We start from the raw sequence: 26,812 nt of genomic DNA, 5'->3' as shown, positions 1-26,812 counted from the left end.
TCAGTTATGTTCAGCCATCAAATGCCCAACGATTTATTAATACCAACTCAATAAACCCACCATGTTCAAATGAATCTATTTGTGAAGACCAGGCTGTTTCTTTTTAACTTGGGTGATGAGTAATTGGGAGAAGGCTGTTGGCTGATATTTAGTGTAAGTACTGACATCCACTTAATTAGCTATCAAGGCAACCTTTGGAGCTAATCATTAGCCAGTGTACAATCCCTCACAGATTAATCTCACCATTGACTGGTGAGCAAATTGAATTCACCCCACGTTGCCAGCAATGAAACAAAAATGAAATCTATCTATGCTGTGATGAGGGGCACAGTGTAAATGTTTCTGAACAACTTGCTAATCTGGATAAACTACACAAATGAGACAGGATGTGTCCGATGGGTCCTTAAACTGCAAATGTGAAGATGTCAGATCTCCCATATGGAGATCCGCTCATGTGTCTGCCGCTTTGTGTCGTATAGTGCCCGGTTTGCTAATTGACATTGGGATATTAATGTGTGTGCGCAATGTGCATAAACAATATCCCATTGCTGGCTGAGGCAGTAAAGTCTACTTTTTATAACCTCATCTTGGCATCAATTAAGTCATTTTCATAGCAATCTATATAATATCTGGCCAAACACCCTGGGAGAATTTGGAGGCATTATTCACGTTTGGAACCGGGAACAAAAAAAACATTGTTATTTTAATTAGTACATTCCCTCCCAGCTGTATTAGGTTTGGGCAGCTGAAGCATTTTTTTTTTTGGTAGTAGAGTCTCATGATTGGCAGGCTGTCTTAAACTAATTGATGATGTTATTCATTTATTTATTTATTTTTTCTTTCTTGTCAACTCACTGCATGCTCCTCCAAACAACCGGGTAAACCAATCCAATCATATACAGGATCTTGACCATCCAATCACATCCACATATGTTCATGATACGTTCAGAACTTGTGAAATATATATACACAGTATGGATAGATAGATAGATAGATAGATAGATAGATAGATAGATAGATAGATAAAGAAAGAAAGAGAATATTCAGTAAAATGTTGTAATTGTACGTTACAGGGCCATTCTCCCATCACGTAATGTTTTATATATCATCATTATTTTTCTTTCATTATATTTACCGTAATTACTAATAATGCACCTGTGGTAAGTCTCCACAAGACCCTTGGCTGAAGTAAATGGACCCCAACTGGTTGGAAACAGTTTTCTTAAAAGCATTATACTTAAGATTAGACAGGGGGGGAATCTAATTTCATGAAATTAGCTCCACCTACCTAAACAAGCCTCTTTGATTTCTGTCTTGTCCGTCCTCTGAATTATCTTCACCACAAATATCACTGCCAGGGGAGTAAGGAAGGAGATTGCCTACAAGGAAATCAAGATGAACAGTTATTACATTGGCATCAGTCACGTGTTTCTTGTTAAGATAACCAATATGAAATTACATCTGCCTCAGGGAATAACCTTCTTCTGCAGTGTATTCAATACTGATTTAATTTTCAACATGTCAAACAAAGCAGAAAAACAATCCGCTTCATTGTTACAAGGGTTTTAACATTACGCTTTGTCTTCATCCTTGAGCTGGAAAACTGTTGCAGGCAACTGACTGCTCATTATAACAATTTTAGTTATTTTAGTTTCTTATTCATTATTTCTATTCCACTTATTAGTGGGGTCGTGCTGATGCCTACCTATTCCAGCTGGCTTGAAGTGAGTGGTAGGGTAAACCCTAGAAAGATATAAGGAAGGGGGAAACCTCTATTGTATGCAAACAGATCCAGACAAAACAAAGCACCATACGGTCATACAGTAAAAGAGAGATGTACGAGTGTCAAGGATACACAACAGTGTCAGATTCCTGAGCAGCTTGGAAGTGAGGTTTATTGCTCAGGGGCGCATCGACAGTGCTCACACAGCAGACCAGTATCTCTACACCACTTTTTTTTTTTAATATTCCATCTGCAGTGAGGCTCATGTGGTTGAATAATTAAAAGACCAAGGCAGTGTTAAGTTTTACAAGAAAACAAGACCCATCCATCTTTTTCCATTTATTTGGAGTTATCTGAGTTGCGCCGGCAAGATCCTGATGCTAGGTTCAGACCTAACACAAAATGTCACGCCGCCCCACGCGTCTCGCATGATTTTGTTCGTGAGGGTGACTACACACACACACACCTGCGCCTTTCACGTGCTAATTTTAAAGGGAACGATGTAAATGCTAGGAAATGACATTGAGGAGCTCAGAGAAAATACAGTCTGTCATTCTTCAAATTAATAAAGAACTAATAATAAAAATAGCGCTAACTCTAGAGATTAAATTTTTTAAAGCATAAAAAAAAGTAACTCAGTTAACTTAGTTTTATTGACTTTATGTTATAGCCTTTAACCTGCAGTCAATCTTAGACACTGATGCAAAAACACGGACTATAGGTAGGATTACGTTCTGTTTTACTTGACTCTTGTTGAAGAAATCTCAGGTAATATGTGCACTTTACAAAGCCAAATTTTACTCATATAAATATCAGTTACAAGCTTTGAAGAAAAAAGTTGAAGCAGATGTAGAAAATTAGATTAATCACGATTAATTGTGATTATTTACACAAAAATTGCGTGATTAATTAATTAAGCCTACAGGGTTGTCAAAATTAGTGCGTTCATTTTGAGTTAATTTAAAGTTCCTTTAACACCACAAATTTTTTTCACTCGTAATTAATGACCGCCCCTTACTTGGAAAGACTGTACTGGGGGATTCCAGTCGCAATGCAGCAGACATGTCCACATAAAAAATTAACAGTAATACATTTAATATATTTATATAATAATGCATATATTTGTGGAGACTGGGGTCAAGTTGTATTTTACAATTTTAAAAATGTGCAAGTTACTTCATATTAAAGATTAGATGGCTCTTAATATGTAAGGAAAAAACGCACTGAGCTGTAACTAACGTCTTACAAATGCAATTATGAGATCTAGTGGCAGAAAAATGAACACAAATCAATACCACACATTTTTTACAGTACAGTACATCCTTTTAATTTTAACTCAACTTCATGAATTATTATAAAATTATTGTATCAATGAATAAAAGATGCAGCCATATTTCTATTAGTTTAACATTTTTTCCACTTTTATGTTAACAAGAGTAGGAAACTTGGGAAAAAAAATCATTTTAGAACACATTAACATTTGTGATTAATCCTGATTTAACGATTGAAGATTAATTACGATTAAAAAAGTTAATCGCCTGACACCCCATAGAAAACATTTTAATCGCTTGACAGCACTAAAGAAAATATGACATGTGGCAGTGCATTCAGCACAGTTGCCCAAAACATATTAATGATACTGAGTCACAGTTATTGCAGGTCCATTTAGGACCACCGTAAAGAAACATATTTTCATCTTGACCCCTACTTACAGTTATGGTGCTGGTACCAACATTCATATTACATTTGGAGGCTTAATGGACACTTTCATGTGTTAGTATTCTACTTTGAAGAGTGGCCAGAAACAAGCAAGGACACCCAAAGAGACAAGATACAAAGTGAGGGATGTAATGTAAATAAAGCAGTGTGCTCTCGATTTATGTTGTCATGGAAACACTTTAAAGTTTCAACTAACAGTAAGGATTTGGTCACTATATAACCCAATGCACTACTGTAAACCGTGTTTTATGGGGATAACATCATTTTGATGATCACGAGTACACAAACTAATTCAACGGTTACAGCTGACGTTATTTTACTCCAGAATACAGAACAAATTTTTGGGGGAATCATTGTAATAGTACTCAAGCAAACCTGCTGTTCTGTGAATGATATATTAATACATTCTGTAACCTTGAAAATATAATAAAAGTGTCACATTTGGTATATGGAAAGGCTAGGAAAGGAGTAAGGGTGTCTCAAACCATGTATGACATGAGAAAGCAAGCCAGTTTGAAAAATAAGTCAACCAAATCCAGACAGGGCAAACTGAAAGCCTCAATGTATGGGAAACAGAGAAGATAGTAAATGAATTAAGTCTCCCCCCCTCACAAGCTACACTGAAAATGTCCCAGTGCTTGTATAACAGAAAGAGCACCTTGCTAACATGTCACTTTTGAACCCGCTACTGCTTGGGGCATAAAATGACTGACAGTGCCCAACACCACTTACTATTGCAGTTGTCTGGACACATTTGGAGATGACTGATATGTATGAAGTGTTCCAGGCTGAGTGTTGCTGGGCGTCACCCTGCGCAAGACATCTCTTTTCCCCCACAAACATACACAAATGGAAAAAAAAAAAACATGGGGGATTTGTTTTCCAGTTTGCTTTCTTTCTTTTAAATCATCCAGAAATTGTTGCCTTCTGGCCTTCCTTGGTGCAAAATTGCATCCTTGTATATCTGTTCCCTAACTGTGTGGTTGATTCTTCTGATGCTGAAGCAAGTTAAACGTTTCTGAGACATGGTTGACCTCAAGTAGGTTTCTATTAACTTGAGCTTTTTGAAAAAGGCATCTCTGTTTGAGCCACAATGACAGGAAGATTGAGAGTAATTCCAAGACCAGTCCAGAGGTTGGGGCAGATCTCTGAGCGACCCTTCTCGTGAATGATGGTTTGGAGACCAAGCATGTCCCTTGGTAAGGAAATTCTTCATCTCTTGCAGAAGTGCTTTGCTATCCAGAGGGGAATGCCCCTTAAAGACGGTTCCAAGCGCTTCACATTCTTTATCATTGGCTTTTTATGTCTATGCGTGCGCATGTCCTTGGCTACTGCCAGAGCCGACGTAAAGCCAATCTGTCTTTCCGAAGACTGACCGCAACATCCACTGCTATGGTGAAAACCTCCAAGAGTTTGCTGACATGCTAAATGTGGGGAGGGTTTTGCATCAAACCGCGCTGATGCTGAAGAATATGAACCAACTTCCTCTAGCTGGGCCTTGGATTTCTTTGTCTTTGCTGGAATCACATCAGTGCTTCTACTGCAGACCAGGTACAATAATGTTCTTAATTTACTTTTTTTTTTATTTCTTAGAAAGCTTTTGAATGATGCCAAATCGCAGTGGATTCATTACAGCATCAAAAAATGAGCAAAGTCAAAGCGATTTCCACACATGGGAAGAAAAGAGCTCTGGGATGAGAAGATTTTAAACCCCCTTGTCGTCTGCAGTCCTCATATGGAATTTGTAATTCCACCAATTTATTTAAATTCCAGGAAACCAAATGCTTGCTCATCCCATGGAATGTTTTTTCACACGGTGTGTCTTCATCCCTTCTACTATGCAAATCCCCACCAAATTGTCAGATGCACTCAGTATGCTGCAACCAGCATGGCGAAGAGAGATGAACCAAATTCCCAAAACAAGCGCAAAACAAGGCTTCCATCAGCACGAATAACAGGGGTTAGCTAGTTTTTACACAGCTGCAATCTGGAGCGCAATCTAGAATGATGGGGAGAAAAACTACTTTCCTGCTTTATTTCACTCGATAGTGTTGAAATGCTGCTCAACAAATCAGTGAGCACATATTGTACAAGGTAGCTGGTGTAACCCGCAGTTCTTTTTTGAATACGGTTATTATGGGGTTTTTTGATAGTGTCAGACATGAACATAAGTTCAACCTCTTTTTTTGAATTCCTATTCAATGGTGTGAAAAGTATCCCTTTGTGTCTCCTGAGTGCCAAATTCTAAATTCTGCCAGTGACTGCACAACAGCAGAAGTGTCAGCACTGCTCTCTGTTGCTCCCTCCAATCCTCCGAAAGTGCCATCTCCTGCTGATCAATTGTTTCTCCCCTCATTTACCTCTCAGATAGTTCTCCTCATGTTTTTATGTAGTTTGCTGCAGTGATTCACAAAGTTTGCTGAGCCCAAATGCACATATTTTAAGTTAGAAAAACCTAGCATCTTATAGAAGATTATGATTTGCTCTTTCTGGCTATATAAGTCGCTGACATTGATAGATGAACAAATTCATTATTTGTTATAGCTTCATTTTTTTGGGCCAATTAAGAGAAATGTGATAAATTCCTGCGGCACACCAAAAGCGCTCTCTCATGGCACACTGGCTGGGAATCACCAACTGTATATGCTCTGTGCTGTTTCCATGTGAGGTGGTTGAAGTCCAATCTACCATCTGGCACATGCTGTTCTTTGTATTTCTCAAGAAATCAAATAAGCATATTGGCGAGAGGCTAATTAATTAGCGCATTTTCCCAATCAGAAACTAATTTCCAGGGGGGGGGGGGGCAATGGATGATTACATATATTAGAGAGATATATATATAAAGAGAGAGAGAGAGAGAAAGAGAAAGAGAGAGAGAAATCAATTAACTGTGGTTGGGGACCACTGATATGGTTAATAATTAAAAACTACCAGGATAGTCATGCTGTGAATTTTAATGCATTGTCCTTAAAATTAAAGCACAGAATAAAGGTGTGTGTTTTTAACCAGGGGCTGCACTGTAATCATGATCTTTTTTCTCCTAAACTAATTTCCTTCCATTCCCACTTGGCCTGCAAGTTTCTATCATGCTAGTACCCTGACCAGTCTTTCTCATCCCCTCGCTGTTCCAAACTATAGTTCAGTATACCATTCCTTAAATAATGGCCAGGGGCCATTTTAGACTCCAGTATCAGGCGGCCAAAGCATGTATTAAAAACAAGTCTTCATTGTATTCATTGGAAGTGTTGACGCTTATGAAAACCTTATAATTGGATTTCCTACGCATTGAAATTTCAAGGCCGCGACCCTTGTGAGGACTAAGCGGTTAAGAAAATGGATGGATGGATGAAATTTCAAGGGTGCTTGGGTCATAGAATGGTGGCTTCCATGGCAACATGTCGACATGTGCAAATTGTGAACGGTGTTTTGAAAAGACAGAATGTTATCAAATACAAGTTCCATTACAACAAAAGGTGCGTGAGTTCAGGGTTCCTCCCATAACATTTCAGCAAATTTTGAAAAAAAAAAAGCCTTATTTCCCAAAAACTCAGTGGAAAAGACTTTTGTATTATTTGGTTATTGTGTTACACAATATTATTAAAAATACATTTAATATACTATTATAACTTAACACTTATAATTTGTGTTATGGGGGAGAGAGAAGACAGAAACTAATAACAAAATACAGCTGTAGTATGATGCAGCTTAGTTCTACAACAAAGCACAACCACAACAATAAACATACCACTATATAATTAACTCAGACTTTTCAAACTGAAAAGTAAAACTTTTTGACCCAGCTCTTGGGTGTACTACCCTATGTTGTAGTTGGGAAGTATTTGTGTGTGTGTGTTTTAAGGCAGCAAAGCAGCTCATAACTTTCGCCGCCATTTGGGAGACACAGAACAAAATGATCTGCTTTTAATCGACCACTGGTTACTATTTGAGGAAATGTGTAAAAAATAATAATAATAAAAAAATGACTGTTCTTGAACTAGTGAGTATAAATTCTGAATGTACAGCTTGTTATAAGCAAGGACCCATTGAGGTTAATTGAGACAATATCCATTGTCAGTGCCGCTTATTCTGTTCAGGGTCTGTCCCCGCTGACTGACAAACGGCGGACTACACCCTCATCACTGAGCGAATTTGCCTTGTGACAAAAGTGACCGCGCCAACGAAAGACAGGCTGAGAAAGGGTGTAACGAAGGAGTTCTGGGGCTGTTGTATTCTGACAGTGAAGAAAAAGGCCTTGGTGGGTTTAGTTCGCAGGAAGAGGAAGACAAAGAATGCAATAAGTGAAGCTACTGCTTGACTAGCCGCGTGTTCGCTTATACCGCTGTTTAAGTTGATTACATTTTTTTTTATCCATTTGTGTGACATATTTCTTTTCGGCCAATATAAGTGCATAATAACCTGTGACAGACAAATCACATCTTTATTTCCAAAACTCAACTACAGTAGTGTATTACTATTAAAATAATAGCTGGTCCTAAAATTGGCAAGAACCTGTATATAAAGTGTTAAATCCAATGGATATCATTGCATTTGTTCAACATTGAGTATGAACAGTGCTGGTTACGGCCGTCTAAGCCAAAGCTCTCCTTATTCACAATGGAAGGGTAATAAGCACAGTTTTCTAACATCCTCCAATATTAATCAGCTCCAACCAGCCTCATCTTAACCTCTCAAAGATGAGAATTCATAGTATTAATCATCCTAAATGAAGGATTTTGCTGCTGCACAAATTAGTAAGAATTAAACGAAGAAAATGGTTCAGCTACATGGAAATAATGATCAGTTATATGGCTGCTATCAAGTTGGCCATAAAAGGGAATGCTTAATGATACAGTAGGTACTTACGAACATGACCCTTTTGGGAATATGATCGGACTCAACCAGCGGATTCTTGTACAGCCAAATCTCCTCAGGTTGGATGACTCGTTCAAAAGGCTCCAGGAATTCAGTAAATCTGCAGCAAAGATTAAACATACTTTAATCATTTTAATATTGTGCATACAATGTGATATATATATATATATATATATATATATATATATAAAGTGGAACCTCACTTGAAAAAACGCCCACCCTGTAAAAACATCCAGTATGACATATCAAAAAGTGTACAAAAAGGTCGGTTAGCAGCTATCCTCGCAAACACAAGTCAAGCAATTATGTTGTTCTGTCACTCCATTAGTGGCACACAGTATGCTTCATTAATTACTCCATTTTCAAGATTGTGCTCTCTACAGCACCTTTGTTCAGACGTTAGTGGGAGGGAATGCTGTTTAAGTGCAAGAATTAAAAACACAGATACGGACCACAGAGTATCTCTCCCTCCCACACACACACACACACACACACACACATACACCCTCCAGGTTATTAAATAGCGACTTCAGCCCACCTGTCATTCTATAAGGCTTATCTTAAATTCAGTAGGTAGCGTCTTAATGAGTTTGAGACCGGCTCCCCAAAGGCAGCTAAAGAGATAAAAACTCCTCTTTGCCTGGCTTCATGTTTGAACACAGGAAATAACTGTAAAGACTGATGAAATAGGTAGATCAAAGGGGAAATACCAATCTTGATGTCTATCCAGACAAAAAGACTGGATTCAATCATTAAGAAGATAAAGTTGCTCAGTTTTGATTGACACGTAAAGAGAGGCATTATAAGGATACCGTATGTTTTGTATTGCGGTTGTAAAATAACAGAAGTAAGATTATTTTTGCACCCATAGCTCAAAAAGGTAACCAACATGGAAAATCCTGCAAAACACTGTTATTGTTTAAACTGCAAGTAAGTGATATAAACACCCCTCCAAAAGGACGTGAACAGTTAGAACTAGTCTTATTTTTGCTGAAAACTGGTTTTGTTTCAGTGTTCCCCCAAAGGGAACCCTCGATACTGGGAGTTGTGGGCAGTGGCCATGGTTCTGCTGTCTGTTGTCTGTATTTAAAGTAGACGGCTCATTGACAGACCGATCACAACCAATCACGTCACAGCTTGAGAACCAAACTCAGAAAACTGATAGTCCATGATCGGTCATTATCTGAGCCCTGAAAAACAGTGATGTCATTTTCAGGCGACAGCAAAATGGCCGTCCCCTGAGATGGAAAAAGAAATCATATTCCACAAATGCAATACTAACCAGAATGCTGGGTTTAGACATATGGGACATAGAACGCATACACTTTTACACTGTAAAGAGCATTTTTGACATGACTTCCCTTTTAACTTTGTAAAGCACTTTGGTTTTTATTTTTTGGTATGATAATAAATAAATTAAGTTTGAATGATTGATAATGTCATGACTTCGGCTAGCATGGCCTCTTCTGGGACAGGCTCATTAATCTTCATTGATTAAAAACAACATAATGGGGTGGCAGAATGAACTCAGAAGTTGGTGATAAAAAACATTTTGTCTGCCAATTTAAAGAAAGTTGGAACCAAACTGGGTGTGTCTTCATCAACAACAAATAGATTCATCAGGAAGTAAGCAAGCGGTGGAAGGCTTTAGACTGGCTGTGTCAATCTCCGGATTTAAACCATATAGAGTACACATTTTAATTTCTAAAGAGGAAACGGAAGGCATTAAGCACGCAAAGCAACTAATAGACCCTGGAAAAGCACAAGGTAGCTTTTACGTTGAATCTCATTAGTGCCTAAGTAATGCTGGGGCCAGTGAGTGTATAGTTGTAGTGAGTTGTAAAATTTAGGATGGCATTCATTCAGCTTTTGACATGTCTGCGGTTTGCAATAAAAGTCACATATTTCACAGCTGTGGACTGTTAGGTGAAGATTATTATTTTCATTCGTGCTAAATTAAATTGCGTTTCAGGCAGGTTCTAATATTCATCCTTCTTTCTGAGAATTTGTACCCAATACCCTCCAACAAATCCATAGCCTCAAAGGATTTCCCTTGGCTGGAGATTCAATTTTAGATCAAGCCTCATTTTCTCTTCCCTTACTACAAACTTTAAAATAAGGACTTGAATACACTTCACACACACTTTAATGACTTCTTGCATCCATTTCATCCTCGAGTCCTATTATAGTGCTCATCCTTAGTGGAAATTAATTCACCCTTTTATTCTAATTACAGGCTGCCTTGAAAGCAGAAGGGTGTGCATCATTTACAGCTAACACATGCTTTATCCCGCAATGTGGCAGAAGGCTAACATTGATCGCATTAGTAAAGATAATGATGGCGCTTCAATTGGTAATGACATAAAGCATAGGCCACCAGCCTGGCCCAAGCTGAGAAATAATTGTAAATACACAGAGATAACAAGAAACGAGAAAGTGTAGCAGCCTTGTAGAAACTGACAAAAATGTTGAAATGTGGCCCAGCAACAAACGAAAAAAAAGATCGTCTCTGATCAGTGCTAGAGTGATACCCAACATCCTCACAAAGTTGAGAGATGGGCCCCCAAGATGGCCATAAACACCAACAGGCCTTAACTCATCTCTGCCTGCTGGCTACCTGGGGAGCACTTTGTCCTGTTATATCAACTTTTGTTTGCGCTGTATACAGAGGAAAGCCTAATGGCTTCTACGGGCTCCATAACATCATAGATCTTGTAGTTAAAAGTTTGAAAGAAAAATTGTGAAGTTGTTTGGAAAGCTTTCAGATGCAGGCTTTTGTCTGTGGATACATTGGAAGCAGTAAAATCGAGTGACCCTGAAATTTTACAATTCAGAAATTGACTAAACATTTTCTGCCGCTAAGCTTGCAAGAATGTCACAGCAGACGGTACTGGCATATGAACTGTTGGTAAATTAACAGTTCGATCCTTTTAGTGTGAAAAACTGTCATTGTGCACCAACTGTGATCCTAATAGATCAAATGATTTCCAGCCTGGTCGACCATTATTAGGCCTATATACCATTAAAGAGGTTGGCTATCGCCATGGCAACACCAGAAATGCGTTCGCCACATCACAAGCCAGCTGAACGAAAGGAATTTAGAAACTGATATAGTGGACGGCAGTTACGCCAACTCGTACGATATTTCAGCATGAATTTCAATTGATTTCCATAGCAGGCGGATTCAGTTCATCTGACCTTTTCACACCCAAAAACAGCCCAGCATTTCCTGTTCATCTTCATTACAGCCCTGCAAATGGGTCAGTTTATCCTCATTAGCTCATTTTCAAATCCGCTCAATACTTGACAATACAGCAGGATTATTTCTCAAGATCTCCATCCCCTCCCACAGCTGATGCACCAGAACAGGAAAATGCAGTCTACAATATGTTGAGATTCATTTTCTTCTACCTTTCATCTTCCCTTTTTGGATTTTATTTATTTGAGGGGTAGGGGGGGACTTTTCATATTTCGTTTGTCATACATGTTTAGACTTGTGTGCCTTTCTGTCAAATGTCAGCCATTTTTGGTAATTTTATAGACATATGGTACTTTTCTGCGTTGCTTCCTTTTTGGGCATGTTATGGCGTTTTTTTTTGAAAAAAAAATCTGCCTTTTTTTGCTACCCATGATCTGACATTTTTGGTAATTTAGCGAACATTTTATGGTCATTTTTGCATTTTTTTGTGTGTGGATATTTTACAGTTAATTTTGAACGTTTTCTTTTTGCATTTTCTTGCAAATCAATTCTAACTTTTTATTTATTGATTTTAGGACATTTTATGGTTACTTTTTGAACGTTTTCTGCCTTTTAATTCAATTCTCTAACATTTTTGGCAATTTCATGGACATTTTATGGTCATTTCTGCTTTTCGTCTTCCTTTTTGGACATTTTTATGTAATTTAAAAAATATTTTCATCTCTGGCATTTTTTAAAAATATATTCTTTAATCGAAATCAGTAAATCATTTGAAGAAACTTTATCTAAAAGATAAAAATAAATATGAAAAAAAAATCCACTTTTTTGTTTTTAGATATCCACAAGTGAGGGACTAAGGTCTGCAGGTTACAGACCCCTTTAAGAACCCTGGTATCCAATATTGTTTAATACTGGTATAACAATGCCTTTTACAAAGATAGTCATGCACAGTCTAAATTTACACTGTCGGACAAGCGTTAATTGTGGTTACAGTTTGCGTAATTGTGGAGCTGTGCTGCATTATACTGAGAGCAGCAGACTTTTTTTTTTGGCCACACGAGTTATTCTACAGTGTCCACAACTGACCAAATTAAGGAAATGGATTTGAGTTTGATGAAAACAGATGTAAGTGTAAAAGGGGTTATTTCCGTCTTAATGTCTGAGAATGTTGTAATCCATAAGGCTGTGCTTATGTCACCATCTATTAAAGATAATTCACAACACATTAGAAGCTGAGCGCTTTTGTTTGAAAAAAAAAATAATTATATTGAAAGCAGGGGTAGGAAGCTCTTATTAAAAATCTGTCTGTGCTAGTGTTAATCAACAAGTGCAATGAGAAAACGGCGCAATGCACAATGGCCCAAAAGTCAACCGAGAAAGCGTCTTGCAACATGCTTACCTTTTGTACTGTAAATTAATCTTTGTTACACTCTGTTGCCATGTTCACAATTACACAACACATTTAATTACACCTTGGTGGAAAATCTGTGTTTGGGAAGCAAATTAACTGATCTGACCATCTGTTTCATCAGAGATGGAAATGGCTTCTCTCGCTGGAACAGAGTTTGGCAAATATTTTCACCTTTCTATTAGCTTTCTGGCTGCTTCCTGTCACTCTCTGCTTACAACCCCAGTTATTTCATCGTAATGCACGGCGCTGTTCAGAGATTTCCAAGGTAATCAAATTAGAGATAACACACACCCAGAAGTGAACCTGGTTATCAGTTATTTTGTAAAATTTCATGCCTGAACAATCCCAATCACATAAACGGACGGGCAAAAATAATCTGACTTGGGCCCCCTCCAGGCCAATGCCATAAATTGAAAATGCTTTTTTCAAGGGGCCCTGTCAGTTATTACATCACCCACCCCATCTCCCATTCTACAGTCTTCTTGGGTAAAATGTGTGAAAAGTATGAATATCAAAGTAAATATATGTTTGCACACTACTACTGCTTGGGTGTTTATCTAAATTTGTTCTCACTTTTTGGCATTCTGATTGTAACATTAAATGACAAAGTCAAACTTACTTTAATGGAGATTATTCATCATTTTTTGATGGCATTTTAAAACACCCTACAGTATGTATGTTCATAGCACTTTTTTCTCCTAAGAAAGCAGGCGTGATAAAACGATCCCATTGTAAAAGTACAAAGGAAAGATTTGCAATTAGTCATGGAAGAAAGTCACAGTAGGTTAATGGTAAATCCGCAGCCTACTTCAACACTGCTGCAAGAAGGTACAGACAAGGTTTTGCTTAAATCAATTTTTTTTACTTTACGCAGAATGTGGCACTACTTAAATAGAATGTCACACGCATAATTACATTCAAATCCAATATCTTTTTTGACACCGCAGAGCTGCTATATTGACATGTAATATGCTCATCTTCAGTATTAATTTTGTGACTTCATAACTATTGACTTGACATTCTAAGGCATTTTAATTTGAAGTCACAGCAGCATCTCTTTATATCTGTGCGTTAAGCAACCAATCTTTACTGAAACTCACACAACAGAGGAAACTTCTGTCATTTCATCAAAGTAATACGCACATACGCATCCATGCCTTCGCATACCTATAGATGCTGTTAACGCATCAATGCTATAAGCACAGACCAACCTTGCACATCATATCTAATGTAAAAGACACATTTAGAAAAAAATAGAATTTTTTAAAAATATATATATTCATATATACATATATATGTATTGTGGCTTCTTTTAGTATGAGCATTTTTTTTTTTTTAATACAATATTGTGACTTTTTTTATATCGCCAACAATTATCGTATTGCAACCTTCATATCGTGATAATATCGTATTGTGATGTTTGGACATCGTTACTAGTCCCTACTAACAAGCTTAAGAAGTAATTACTAGGCCTTTGTATTGATTTATTTAAATTGTGCACCCTGAAAAGTATTTAATTTACCAATTGCACTCCATCAATGTGATTTTTGAAAAAAAGGGGACATGGGAATTTTCCCAACAGTGAGCAACAATTTCTGACTCTGATGTGACACCAAACATGTGACTGACACACAGCCGGCTGACATTTATCAATGCGTTCTTGCTCATTGTTCATTCTGGCAAATGTCAACACTGACAGCAGCATGAGAGAAATTTTTGATTTGTCCTTTTTGTTCGCTCAAGATTTCATCGACCATATCCCAGGTCAAGTGTTTAAAATGGCCATTAGCAGCATCAGAGACTAATAACTTTTTCCCTCACACGCACATCACACACTCTGCTAAACTCTGTGTTTAATTTGTTTTACTTTTTACTCTAAAATGAGCTTTAGTCTCTTCTGGTATGTGCTTACCTTGCATGTTAACAGTACAGTATGTCAGGATATCAATCATGATAGTTCTGGATTATTTTAGTGGGCTATATAGTTTACAGTAGATTGTTACAGTTAGAGTATTACTTTTATTTTAGTCATACAAAGCCATAAATGATCCCAATGTGAGTAATTTTTTTGTAATTGCGCATCCTGTGCAACCATCTGTTTTGCAACCGTGCTGCTGATCTTATCATAGGCCGGTTGACTTGCTAGGTAACTTTGTGCATTTATATATCATGTATCGAAGGCTTTTATGTAATACAATTACTGTTTTTTTTCTCCCAGTATTGCTCCAGAGATGTCCTCAATAAATGTTGACGTGATGAAAATATTCAAAAGGGTTAAAAATCCTGTTAGGAAATACCCAGAGTTCTGCAGCCAGAACAAAAAGCTTGAGATATTGTACATGTAAATTCAACCAAAAAATCTGAGTCAAAAATGCCTCGGAGTTTGCACTCATTTTCGGAGTTTGAAGACCCAAGCAAAGACAAAAGCATTTTTCCACAACAATTTTCTTCGCCATGGGCCCAAAGAAAGACAATGCCTGTGGCAGCAAAGAGAAACATACACTGCTACAAACCACAGTGGAATTAGGAAGGAGATTATCGCGCCGTTGTAACTACCGTGACTACTTTTGTAAATACTGGCACAAAAACCCCCCTTAGCTGTTCAACAACGTGCCTGACGTTAATGGATGCAAGGACCGCTTAGCAGTCTAAAAATATGCCCAATGTAAAATGCACAAACTCAGCACTGAACTAAAGATAGCGTTAACATAGCATTTATCATCCACTGATGCCATCACACAATAAAGTATTTTTTATTGTTTAAATACTGTACTGTACTGTGAATGTAAAAAACATGAATATAAATTAAAATAGGAATTGTCTGTTTGTAACTTGGGAACGGATTAATTGCATTTACATTATTTCCTATGGGAAAAAAATTGGTTGAACAATTCGGACTTTGAACACTTCGCAGGAACGAATTATGTTCAAACTCTGAGATACCACTGTAATAATAATAATAATAATAATAATTTATTAAATTTGAGCTTCGTCTATTACATTATCTCCGCATAGCAAGGCTGATGTTGTAATACAAGCAAAACAACTCAACACTCCCTTACTCGGCCACACCTTTATTTAAAAAGATGGTCCTGTTGCTGTCTGCTTGTTTGCAAAGTGAACCATTTGTGATATAATTTGAATCCCTACACTTTCTTTTCCTGCCCTCTCCTACAGTTCTTAATTTCTAGTTTGATGTTTTCAACGGTCAAGGGTTTATACGTTCATCATTAGGATCTGAAATCGGGCAAAGGAATTTTACATTTCCATGACTTAAGGAGTCTGGTCAAACACACACTGTATAAAGGTTCAGAGGTAAAAAAAAAAAAAAAAAAAAAGGGGAATATGAACTTGCTTGTTATATATAGAGGAAGTTGTGAGCCAAGGTAATATGTAATTGGAGGGTGCCTTTTTCATCAACTCCACATCTCAATTTGTACAGATAAGAGCATCAAGCAAGGTGATGGATAAGAGAGTAAGACAAAAATGACAGCGATCTAATGAGAAAAAAAAAAGGTACGTGTGTGTCTAGCAGAGAACGGAAGAAGGAGAAAATAAGAATGATATTTCTGATGTGAGGATGACAACTACCCTGCCAGGAAATGTGTCACCTCCAAGATCTTGATAATGTCCTTCTCATATCGACCAGATGTAACTGGGGAGAGAACAGGAAATATAGTGCATGATCTAACGGCCTGTAGTTGGTTTTCACTAAAAAAAAATAAAAAAATTGGAGTACTTCCACAATGTCAACCACTGTGTGTGCCTCACCCCAACCTGATTTTAAAGACAATCAGTGGAGCTTCGTCAATTGGCCGGGAGTTGGCTGCCTTCCATCCCGCAAAGGCGCAAAACGTCCAATTCTATTTGCGCTAGTCAAGAAAAATACCAAAGGAAAGAAAATACAACCCCTGCGCACAGTTAGGCTACGCATTGCGCTAGACTTGCGTGGGCACATAGGACCCCCAGTCCGAAGGTTTGCACCCACACCAGAAAGACTCAAGATCGTCCCTTTTGTTGCTGCTGATTACTATATTGTTTCTCTTGTGTTTTTCTGCTAATCTCCTTGAACATGTTTCATCATGTTCCTACTTTCCATTATCTTAGGTTTTGACAACCCTCCTCCATTCTTCCTCAATTTAAACCACAATTTTACTTTAGTCTTTTCCTTTTGCTGCTGTGTTTTTTCTTCTTTGGGGGCTATGTGTACAACTGTTTTTACATTTTTTTTTTTAAATAAAATCTTTATTGAATTACTACTACAACCCTCCATATATGCTTCGGGTTTTGACCAGTTGCAAATCATTACACAATCTACATAAAAATATCTTGTTCATGGTCAAATGTAATGGTCTCAAACCGTGAATATCAATGTTAGCACATCTGTAAAACCCGCTGATAGGCTATTATACCCTTACGTGGAAATTATAGCCTTCCTTTTGATGAAGTTGGGAAAAAAATGTAAAGATTCAGTTATTAACAAGAACAAAAACCTTTTTGTATCTTAAAAAAATGTGTGATGACATCCTGTAGTCATGGAAAATGCGTTGTTGTTGGTTTACATATTGCTTTTCAGACAAGTCAAAGTATTACCCTGCACCATCCAAACAAGTGAAATCATTGCTAAAATGAAACAACCCTAAAAATAACAACTGACTCCTACCAACATACCCCATATGCACACCAACATATTATTTGAACTGGTGAGCAGTCCATTTCCCACGACAAAATCTTGAGTCACTATAATCAAAAGTCATAATAAATCAACAGCAGAACCCCGGTGCGTGGTATAAAAAAAAAAATCCTGAGCCAATGCATACACACGTGATTTTTAAAAACAGTTTTATACCAATGAAAACAATAATCAACATAGAGAACATTAATGTTTAATACCTTAGCATTATAGCATTATTATCATTAAAGCCCACTTTTTATGACACTCTTGTATCAAAACTCATTACCTTAGGTTGTGTAAGTGTCCAAACTACAGCACTTGGTAAATATAGATTTCTACTTTTGACACACACAACCATTGTTATCGTATTCAGTGACTTCCCCTCAAATTCACCTAATTTATGCAGAGGGTACATTGCAGAGGAACTCGTCGAAAGGCGCTCAGTCAAGGACTTCTTTAAGAAGGATTACAAAACCAGCAAGCATCTTTCAAGTACGCTGAGAATAAAAGAGCTATGAACATGAACGTCTTAACAGTTTGGACGGGAAGAGGACAAATCTAATTATAGGGCTGAATGTCCTGTAAGTGCAACTGGATTCATCATAAATTGGAACAAGATTAAAGTCTCCATGCTAATGTATTTTTTCACATACCGGTAGCCATGAATACTTCAAAAGATATCCGTTTTTACTGTCATGAATTTTACTGAGGTAAAAGTAAATGCATTAAATATATATTTAAAGCAATTTGGGAGAATATCATGCTTTCAAAATGTCTTCTGAGTGATCTAACTGTAAGTGAAGTCTCATAAAATCATATTAGTTGTGTAAATGTACTTTCTATTAACGGTTTGATTCTTCTTTTAACAGCTCTCATAAAGATGGAGACTGAATAATTTAGAATGAGAATACCAGGGAGATCTTCATAAATAATACAACAACATTATTGGATACACACTCAATAGGCATGGGCCATCTAATAATATCCTATACAAGAGCTGTATCAAGAATTCTTGCTAACTTTTGATTGACACAATCAGAGAGGTATTAATTTAACAATATGCTACGAATATGAATGATGGGTGACTGGATACTTTTATTTTTGGCATATGCACAGGAAGAACCCATACAATCGTCTCTGTCCTATGAAATGTCAATTTTTTATTTATTTTTATTTTTTTACTAACTATCACAGTACCACAGTCAAGTTTCAGAAGAGAAATTTGAATGGGAATAACCAAAACCCCAAAACACACACATTAAAGAGACACTAATGCACTGCAATTTTCCGTGTATTTTCATCCAACAAACACCATTGAGATTGCTAACAAATGCAATTTAATTAAAACTGTAATTCTTGCCCTTGCAATCTTATGCTGTATTCCTTCCCGATGGTAATCTTCTGGTTGAACTAATTAAAGTTATGTAACATTATCATAAATTCAATAGGTGTTTCACTCAAGGATCAATAAGTAAACCCTCCTGGGGAAGGTCTCATCTGCAAGATGATTGTTTTCTGTCGTAAATTTATGTATGCAGCCATCTCGAGTTTTCTTCCTACTAAACTAATGAGGCCAACAGATTGGATGACCTCCAATTTAGGGTCTCAGATGCCAGATGTCAGAATTACATAACACTGAAATAATTTTAGGGGCAGTATAATGTGTACCTGAGAGCAACATGAAAATTGAGGCATTTTTCTTCTGTGCTGTAAATTCTTAGAGAACGGAAGATAGTTGTTAGTATGCAAGTGTCTTGTCTTTGGCTTGTAGCTTGTCTTATAAAGTTGTAGTTCATAAGACATACATTTTGTTCTGGCATTGCTGAAATCACATTTACATTAACATTACATGAGCAATAATAATGTATGTGGCAAAGGTCTGGCTCCATCTTTCTAATCTGTGCAATAAGAAGCAATAAATTCTGCTTCTGTCAGCCTTGCTGTTAGCTTTAGCAAAGATGGATCGATTCGATTTTAATGTGAACATCGGCCCTCAAAACAGCAGCTCTCTTCACCAGACAATTACTCCATGTAGGAGCTTTGAGATTGCCCTGATATAAGCTCTCAGAAGGGTTGGTGCAACCTTTATTTGCTGCTGTCATTCCCCAAGTCTTAATCTATATGATATAAAATCCATTAGATCACCCGAACTACAAGCATCTTCTATTTTATCTGCCCCATTTCTTTTCTCAATGTGTACTCCTGTGTCCTCAAAATGTTGGTGTTTATTAGAAGCCGCATCTGTGACTGCATATTTAAGTTTTTATTGGACCATCAATCATGAACTGAAAGATGTGGAACTTTAAACACGGACAAGATATTGCTTGTTTGGATCTTTTTAAACTCTTGTTTTTTCCCCCTGCAGATTGCAAGGAATGTAAATCTCAACTTTTTATATTAGATAATTATGGACACATTTCAGATAGGAGATTGATTTCCATTTGGATGGAACGATTTTACTGTCATTACTCTAAAGATGTGTTTGACTCCTGGGGTGCTTAGCAAGTTGTGACAACTGCACTGAATTTGCAGTTTGGCAAGACGGGGCCAAATGAGCAACAAACATAGTGCTTGTCACTACGGTCAGTGCATCGCCTGAAGCCAAGAGGAAGCAATGGCAAATAAAATTTGATATTCTCCTAAATGGAAAATCCTTTCTGACCAAACTGTAATCTGAATAATGTGTGAGAAGTCATTGCTCTTGGGGTACAGATGGCCCTGGAACTTCAAGAACTGGAAAAGAATATCACTGTTGGTGTCCAGGAACCAGCCACGACATTAAGACAACTTGCACAGTACAGTGAATCTCCATATAGATGGGGCATTCGCTCATTTGCCTATTCTATTCACAGGTTTTTTTTTTGCCTATCATCTTTAATTTGCTGAAAAACTCACCTATTTGCGAGGGATTTTCTTTTTGTGTGCACGGCAAGGCAATAACAGTGTGCTTTGTTGCCATCTTGTGGTATCTATCGGCAATTACAAACCGGAAGTCCAGCTGCAAAAAGGTGAATGGAATGAGCATGTGATCTTTACCATTGGAGGAGAGGACATTCCCCCGCATTGTACAACAATCTATCTCCACCAGTGTGGGAAGGCTACACAAATCCAGACTCTTCTGACAAGGAAATGGTAAAATAAAAAAGAGGAAGAGAGAGAACGCTATTCGGAAACTGCAAAGTGTCTTTAACTTCACCTCCTATCTAAGCTGTCTGAAGTTATCTCATCAGTGGTTCACAAGATGGATTCAAAAAAGCCATCATCCACAAAATGGCAACATCTCACACTTTGCTTCTCGACAAATGGCCCATTTGGGTGGAATTTGCTCCGTCTGCCCCTGAAATCCATTACCCTTGACTTCAAGCAGGAGAAGGCCAGGGTGGTGATGGGGTTAAGTGGACTCCCCCGACAGTTCAATGAGTAATACACAGTGACAACTTGAAGGAAATGGAGGGCCGAAGTCAAAGTGCAGAAGGCAGTGAGTAGGTTGCAGCACCAGGAAGAAGTGGGCAGAGTCCAAACAGGGCAGACGGGTCTTGATTGGTGTGACCCACCGACCATGTGGTCTAAAATAACCACGTAGAAGAAACCTGGTTGTCTCTGAGGTCAACCAAGATGGAGCAGGAGGAATATATTGTTAAGACTGGTGCACAGGGTCAGCAAGGAAGTAATGGGAGTATATCACAACTTCACAAGCCGAGCTATCAGTTGGACTATTTTGATCAATGGCTGGAACTCAAATTAAGCTTGTACATACAAAGTCTTCAGCCACTTATTAGATTTACAGTAAAATCTTGGTCCGGTGGGTAAAGGTTATTTAATGGCGCATCTAGGAAATTATCATACAGCAAACAGAAGCCCCAACAAAAATTGGCAAGGAGTTTATTTTTTCTGTACTGAATTAAAGCCTTGAGTGTCCTGACCTCAATTAGCAGAGTTCTCCTTTGCCAACAAAAGCAATAAAACGGCTGCACTCTGACCTACGAAGGCCTGACCTGCTTTTGTTGTTGTTTACAGTATTTTAGACTATTTATTTACAACTATGCTAACCAGTGGCAAACAATGCATGGAAATTCTGCCTTTATTAATACATCCAATAATATTAAGATCAATATTTTTTATTATTATAGAGCTTTAAAAAAGTAAACTGTGTACTAAAGGTTCTGGGTGGTGAGTAAAACAATATTATAGAGGGAGCAAAAAAAATACATAAGCCGTCTCCAGTGGTAGGGCATGGGATAGTGAAATTAATATGCACTGCACGAGCAACTAAGCTGTCAATATAACCAGAGAATTTTAATGACAGGGCACATAATCCTTCATGATCCAGGAAGTTGTTTCATAATTAAGGAACTTTAGAATACTACATTGCTTCATTTGTCACTCTTAACCTTGGCTCCGATGACTGCTATTCAAGTTTAAATATGCAATGACAGTAGTACTAGTAATAATAATCACAATCATAATAATACAAAGTTAAAGTACTATACAATCAGCACTAAAATATGAACAAAAAAAAATCTACACCTGTAAAGTAGACAAATAATACAATAATAATACAATAATCCAAAATCCAGTGCTTTTTAATGAGCGAAGAGCTTCTTTTCGCCGAGTTAATCGTCATTTTGACTTAAATTGTGACATAAGCAGAATTGTCAATAGATAAAATGAGCAGCTAAACAAAGCGGTAATAGCCGCAGCTAAGTAAAAGCCATTCGATACAAGTGAACTTTTAGAAGACTTTTAAAAGAAGACAACAACAGTGTAATCTATTTGAAGCCAAAGAGTTCTAAAGACGCAGAGTTCAGAACGGATTTAGGGGCCAAAAGTAAGCCCCAAATGAAAATCTCAGGCAGCCGTCAGGGTCGTATGTGACCCGCTCTGGCAAGTTGCAAGTTTCGAGCAAATGACAAAATGTCTTGGTGAACCTGCCTCAAAATAACCCGGAATTCCTTGCCTCTGTCATTTCACAAATAATTTGTATACTGTAAATGCACATAGGAAAATACACCATAATGTTACCCTCCAGAATTAAACATTGAATTGAAGCAGGAATTTACAAAGTCAATGCTAAAACTAGCCATAGACGATAGACACATAATATAAATATGTCAAAAACAAGAAAGGAACATGCAATTTCATCATCCGTCAATCCATTATCCACACCGCTTATCCGCACAAGGGTCGCGGACGTGCTGGAGTGCAGCCTATCCCATCTGTCTTCAAGCAGTAGGCAGGGTACACATACCGTATTTTCCAGACTATAAGTCGCTCCGGAGCATAAGTCCCACTAACCAAAAATGCATAATTAGGTAGAAATAAAACATGGTATAAATCATACTAAGTACCGCATTTTCCGCACTATAAGGTGCACCTAAAAGCCTTTAATTTTCTCAAAAACCGACAGTGCGCCTTATAATCCGATGCGCCTTATACATGGATCAATATTGGTTAAGTAAGCGCCATCTAGTGGATGCTTAACGCAACCCCAGCCACTACAGTAGCTTCTATTCTATGCGCATTATAATGCGGTGCACCTTACATATGGAAAAAGTTTTTAAATAGGCCATTCATTGAAGGTGCGCCTTATAATCCGAAGTGCCTTATAGTGCGAAAAAATACGGTATAATATTGTATAAGTCTAGAGTGCCTTCTTGTGGCTGTCTGTGAAATTATATTAGGTATATTTTTTCATGTATAAGTCACACTGGAGTAAAAGTCGCAGGAACAGCCAACCAATGACAAAAAGTGTGACTTTTAGTCCGAAAAATATGGTAGATGAACAACCATTCACACTTGCATACTTAGGGTATCGGATGTATTGTATAAGTCAAAGAAAGACCATTCCATATTGTATGTTTTTTTGGCTGATGCCAGCATACTGTGCACTGCAGTAAACTAACCAGGATTAAATTTGGGGATGATGACCTTTTCCATGCAATAAATGTGAGGGGCCAGACACATGACAAGGAAACATTTTCCATGCGTGTACTTACTGGTATAATGATGTATGGAGTAGAGCCAAGATTGATTTGTGAGACAGCATGGTGCCAAAAGGCACCCAGACTGACAATACAAAGAAGGAAGAGTATATTGGAAAGAAACTGGGCTGCTTTGTTTAAAATGAAAAATAAATACAAGGTGTCACAGTCAGTTTAACTTTAACAATAGAGAACAAGTTATCTGGCAGCATTCCTTGACACACTTTTCCTACTTGGCACTGAGGAGAGAAAACGTGGCACAAACCTCAATTCATTACAGCAATCAAGAACTTCTTAGCTGCGCCCTTGAGACAGATTTCAGGTAGCTCTTCTTGATGATTATGATCATGCTGACTTCATATGGCTTGAAAGCACGATTACACAGCAGCACATCAGACACCAATGTGAATCACGCAGAGGGAACATATAACAGGCTCATTGCGACACTTGAGTGTAATAGCAGAATGAATTCCCTCTGACATGTTCCATTACTCAAGACACTATGAGTGTGCCGCATAAGGCTCTTGGCTGTGTAATCCTTTTAGTAGAGAGACAGATCACCTAGCCCAAGGACATGTTTTAATGACAATATACACAAGTCATTTAGGCAGTGCAGCCACAAATTCAATATCAGAGGAGCTTATTTTGGACTGTTTTACATTATCATGACCTGAGGTCTTTCTATTATTATTATTTTTGACTTAGGGTTATGCTTGACTTTCAGCGAGAGCCTTTTTTTTGTGCCTTTAATCATTCCATAGAATCCACATTCCACACTAGAGGCAGATTACACCTTGGTCAGGTCGCCAGACAATCACAGGACACGTACTGGATAGAAACAGCGGGGCAGTTTTTACTTTTCAATTATTTTTTGAATTTGGCAAGAAGTGGGAGAACCTAGAGAAATCCTACACAAGCACAGGAAGAACATGCAAATGCCACACAGGTAGGCCTGAGCTGAGAACCGCACAAAGATGTGCTAAGAAGAAAAGATAAAGAAAATAAATTAACGCCACATATAATATGTCATATTCCAAGCTAGCCTTCCCACCAGTGCCAGACCAAAGCAGGCCCTAAGCAGAATTTCATTTGGGACCCCCTCCCATCATATGTCATGTTTGGGTCACCTCTTCCATTTCTTGAATATGTTTATAACATGAGGTCAGATTTCTCAAAAAGTATTCAGCTTCATTTGAAAGCTTCTCCATCCTGCTAGTTTCCATAAGAGTATGATTTACTTTAGGAGAATATTAGATATATTTCAAGAGAATTGTGCGTATTTGGATGTAAATTATATCCAGTACAAATCCGGAATTGTTGTTGCAACCTGTTGGTTTATGTTTTCTGTCCAAGGTCCTGAAGTGATATAAAGCGCCCCCTGGTGGCAAAATGATATCCCTACAGCAAAGGGGAGTCTTAAAACATGCAGTTGACGCCTTCAACTACTTGAGTACAACCATAAATCATATACATCCGTTGTCATGATCAAACAATGTGAAGAGTATGTCGACTTTACTCACACAAAAACTCCGAAGAGCAAAACTCGGATACCAATCTCCAAAGCCAGGTCGCGCACGGTTTTCCTTCTGTCTGGCGATGACACGTTCATGGTGCTGCCTCAACCCGTCAAGTGTGACGAACAAAAGGTAGTTCTAGGTCCACGTTTCACTGTTTACTTTTACAATCCACCTGGGGTTGAAGAAAAGAAAAAAAGAGCAGCTCTCCCAATCACACGCTGCGCGCTTCCATCGCGACACCTGGTGCCTTCTTTGCTTGTCTTCGCCTTTCTTCGTCCTCTTAACCGCCGCCGACTGGTCACTTTATATCATCTCGAGGGATTCTTTTAATTCAAACTGTGATAGTGACAGCTCCCACTTTGTCAAGTTCAACTCTTCTTCCTCCACTCGATATGAAGCTGACTCACACGGAGTTGGGGAGGAGGAGTGAAAGTGAGGAGACCGTGCAAACTGAAAGTCAGCATCTCTCTCTCTCTCTCTCTCTCTCTCTCTCTCTCTCTCTCTCTATCTCGCTCAATTTTCTATTTAATTCTCCCCTATATTATTCATATGCATGCTCACTCAAAAACTGTGTATCCAATGATGCATTGTGTCAATACAGGAAACTCATTTTCCTTTACTGTATTAATTCATGAGCTGTATCGAGAAAATATCTTTAAAGGTTAAAAGGGATACTTGACTCATTGACCCATTTTTAGCAGTAAAAAGTTAATACTTTGACCAAAATTAATTTCATTATTTTTCATGTACAATTAATACATTTAAAAACACATTTTCTACTTGCTGTTGACTGAAGATGATATCACCTGATCTGAGGAAATAGGTAACAACCAATCACGGCTCACCTTTTTTCTGGGCTTGTTCAGCAAACTGTGCCATGATTGGTCGCTATCTATTTCCTCAGCACAGGTGATGTCATCTCCAGTCGACAGCAAGTGGAAAAAAATGTTTTTAAAGGTATTAATTGTTCATAAAAAATTGCGAAGTTATCACACTAAAATATTATCTTCTTACTGTTGAAAATGGATCAATGAGTCAAGCAAAGTATCATTGATTGTGAAATTTGTTCCATCACCTGAGGGAGCGGTGCTGCGCTAGGAAATGGTGATCCAAGCCAACATTTGCTTTTATTACTGGACTATTGTTGACCTGTACTACTACTACAATTACTACTACGACGACTACTACTAATACTACTACTACCACTACTACTACTACTACTACTACTACTACTATTACTACTACTATTACTACTACTACTATTACTACTACTACTTTTACTGCTACTAATACTACTTTACTAGAAATAGTTATTTAAGGTATGATGAAGATTAGTTCTATTTTCATTTTTTACAGATTTAGGACTGATGAACGTGTCATCGAATTTAAACATTCCACTATTCCTATACAGTACACAGTATGAAACATGATGTTACATTATTATTTTCAAAAGTGTCATGTTGCCTGTTGGGTCTGCCCAGCCCAGTATGCAGACTTTTTATTACCTCAGGGTCTGCAAAGGCAGACCTTGTTGAAGGTACACTGCCAGTTTACCTGCAGGCCATGAGCCCTGGCCAGCACTTTGTGGACACACATGAATATTTGATGCTCCATAAAACTTGTTTTCCTGCCACCCCTGCCAACACTGGTGTGTATTACCATTCGCGTTTGCAGACTTGTTGTGAAAAAACACATTTCTATAAGGCCTAACTTAG

The 26,812-nt window shown here is 37.8% G+C and overlaps 1 protein-coding gene across 2 annotated transcripts in view; it reads right to left on the bottom strand.

The window, feature by feature from the left end:
• The window catches only part of plpp4 (phospholipid phosphatase 4), a 43,686-nt gene extending 18,178 nt beyond the window's left edge, over window positions 1-25,508 (bottom strand). For both annotated transcript variants that reach the window (XM_077582820.1, XM_077582821.1), the window contains exons 1-3: window positions 25,101-25,508; window positions 8,306-8,414; window positions 1,289-1,379 (exon numbers count right to left, since the gene is read on the bottom strand). In XM_077582820.1, coding sequence (XP_077438946.1) covers window positions 1,289-1,379; window positions 8,306-8,414; window positions 25,101-25,189 — 289 coding nt within the window. In that variant the 5' untranslated portion in view covers window positions 25,190-25,508. The remainder of the gene's footprint in view (window positions 1-1,288; window positions 1,380-8,305; window positions 8,415-25,100) is intronic.
• Between the last annotated feature and the right edge of the window lie 1,304 nt (window positions 25,509-26,812).

This window comes from Vanacampus margaritifer, chromosome 12 (assembly GCF_051991255.1).
Source record: "Vanacampus margaritifer isolate UIUO_Vmar chromosome 12, RoL_Vmar_1.0, whole genome shotgun sequence".
Lineage (NCBI taxonomy): Eukaryota > Metazoa > Chordata > Actinopteri > Syngnathiformes > Syngnathidae > Vanacampus > Vanacampus margaritifer.
Note: the sequence above shows the minus strand (reverse complement) of the source record. Positions and strands in the feature narration are given on the sequence as shown.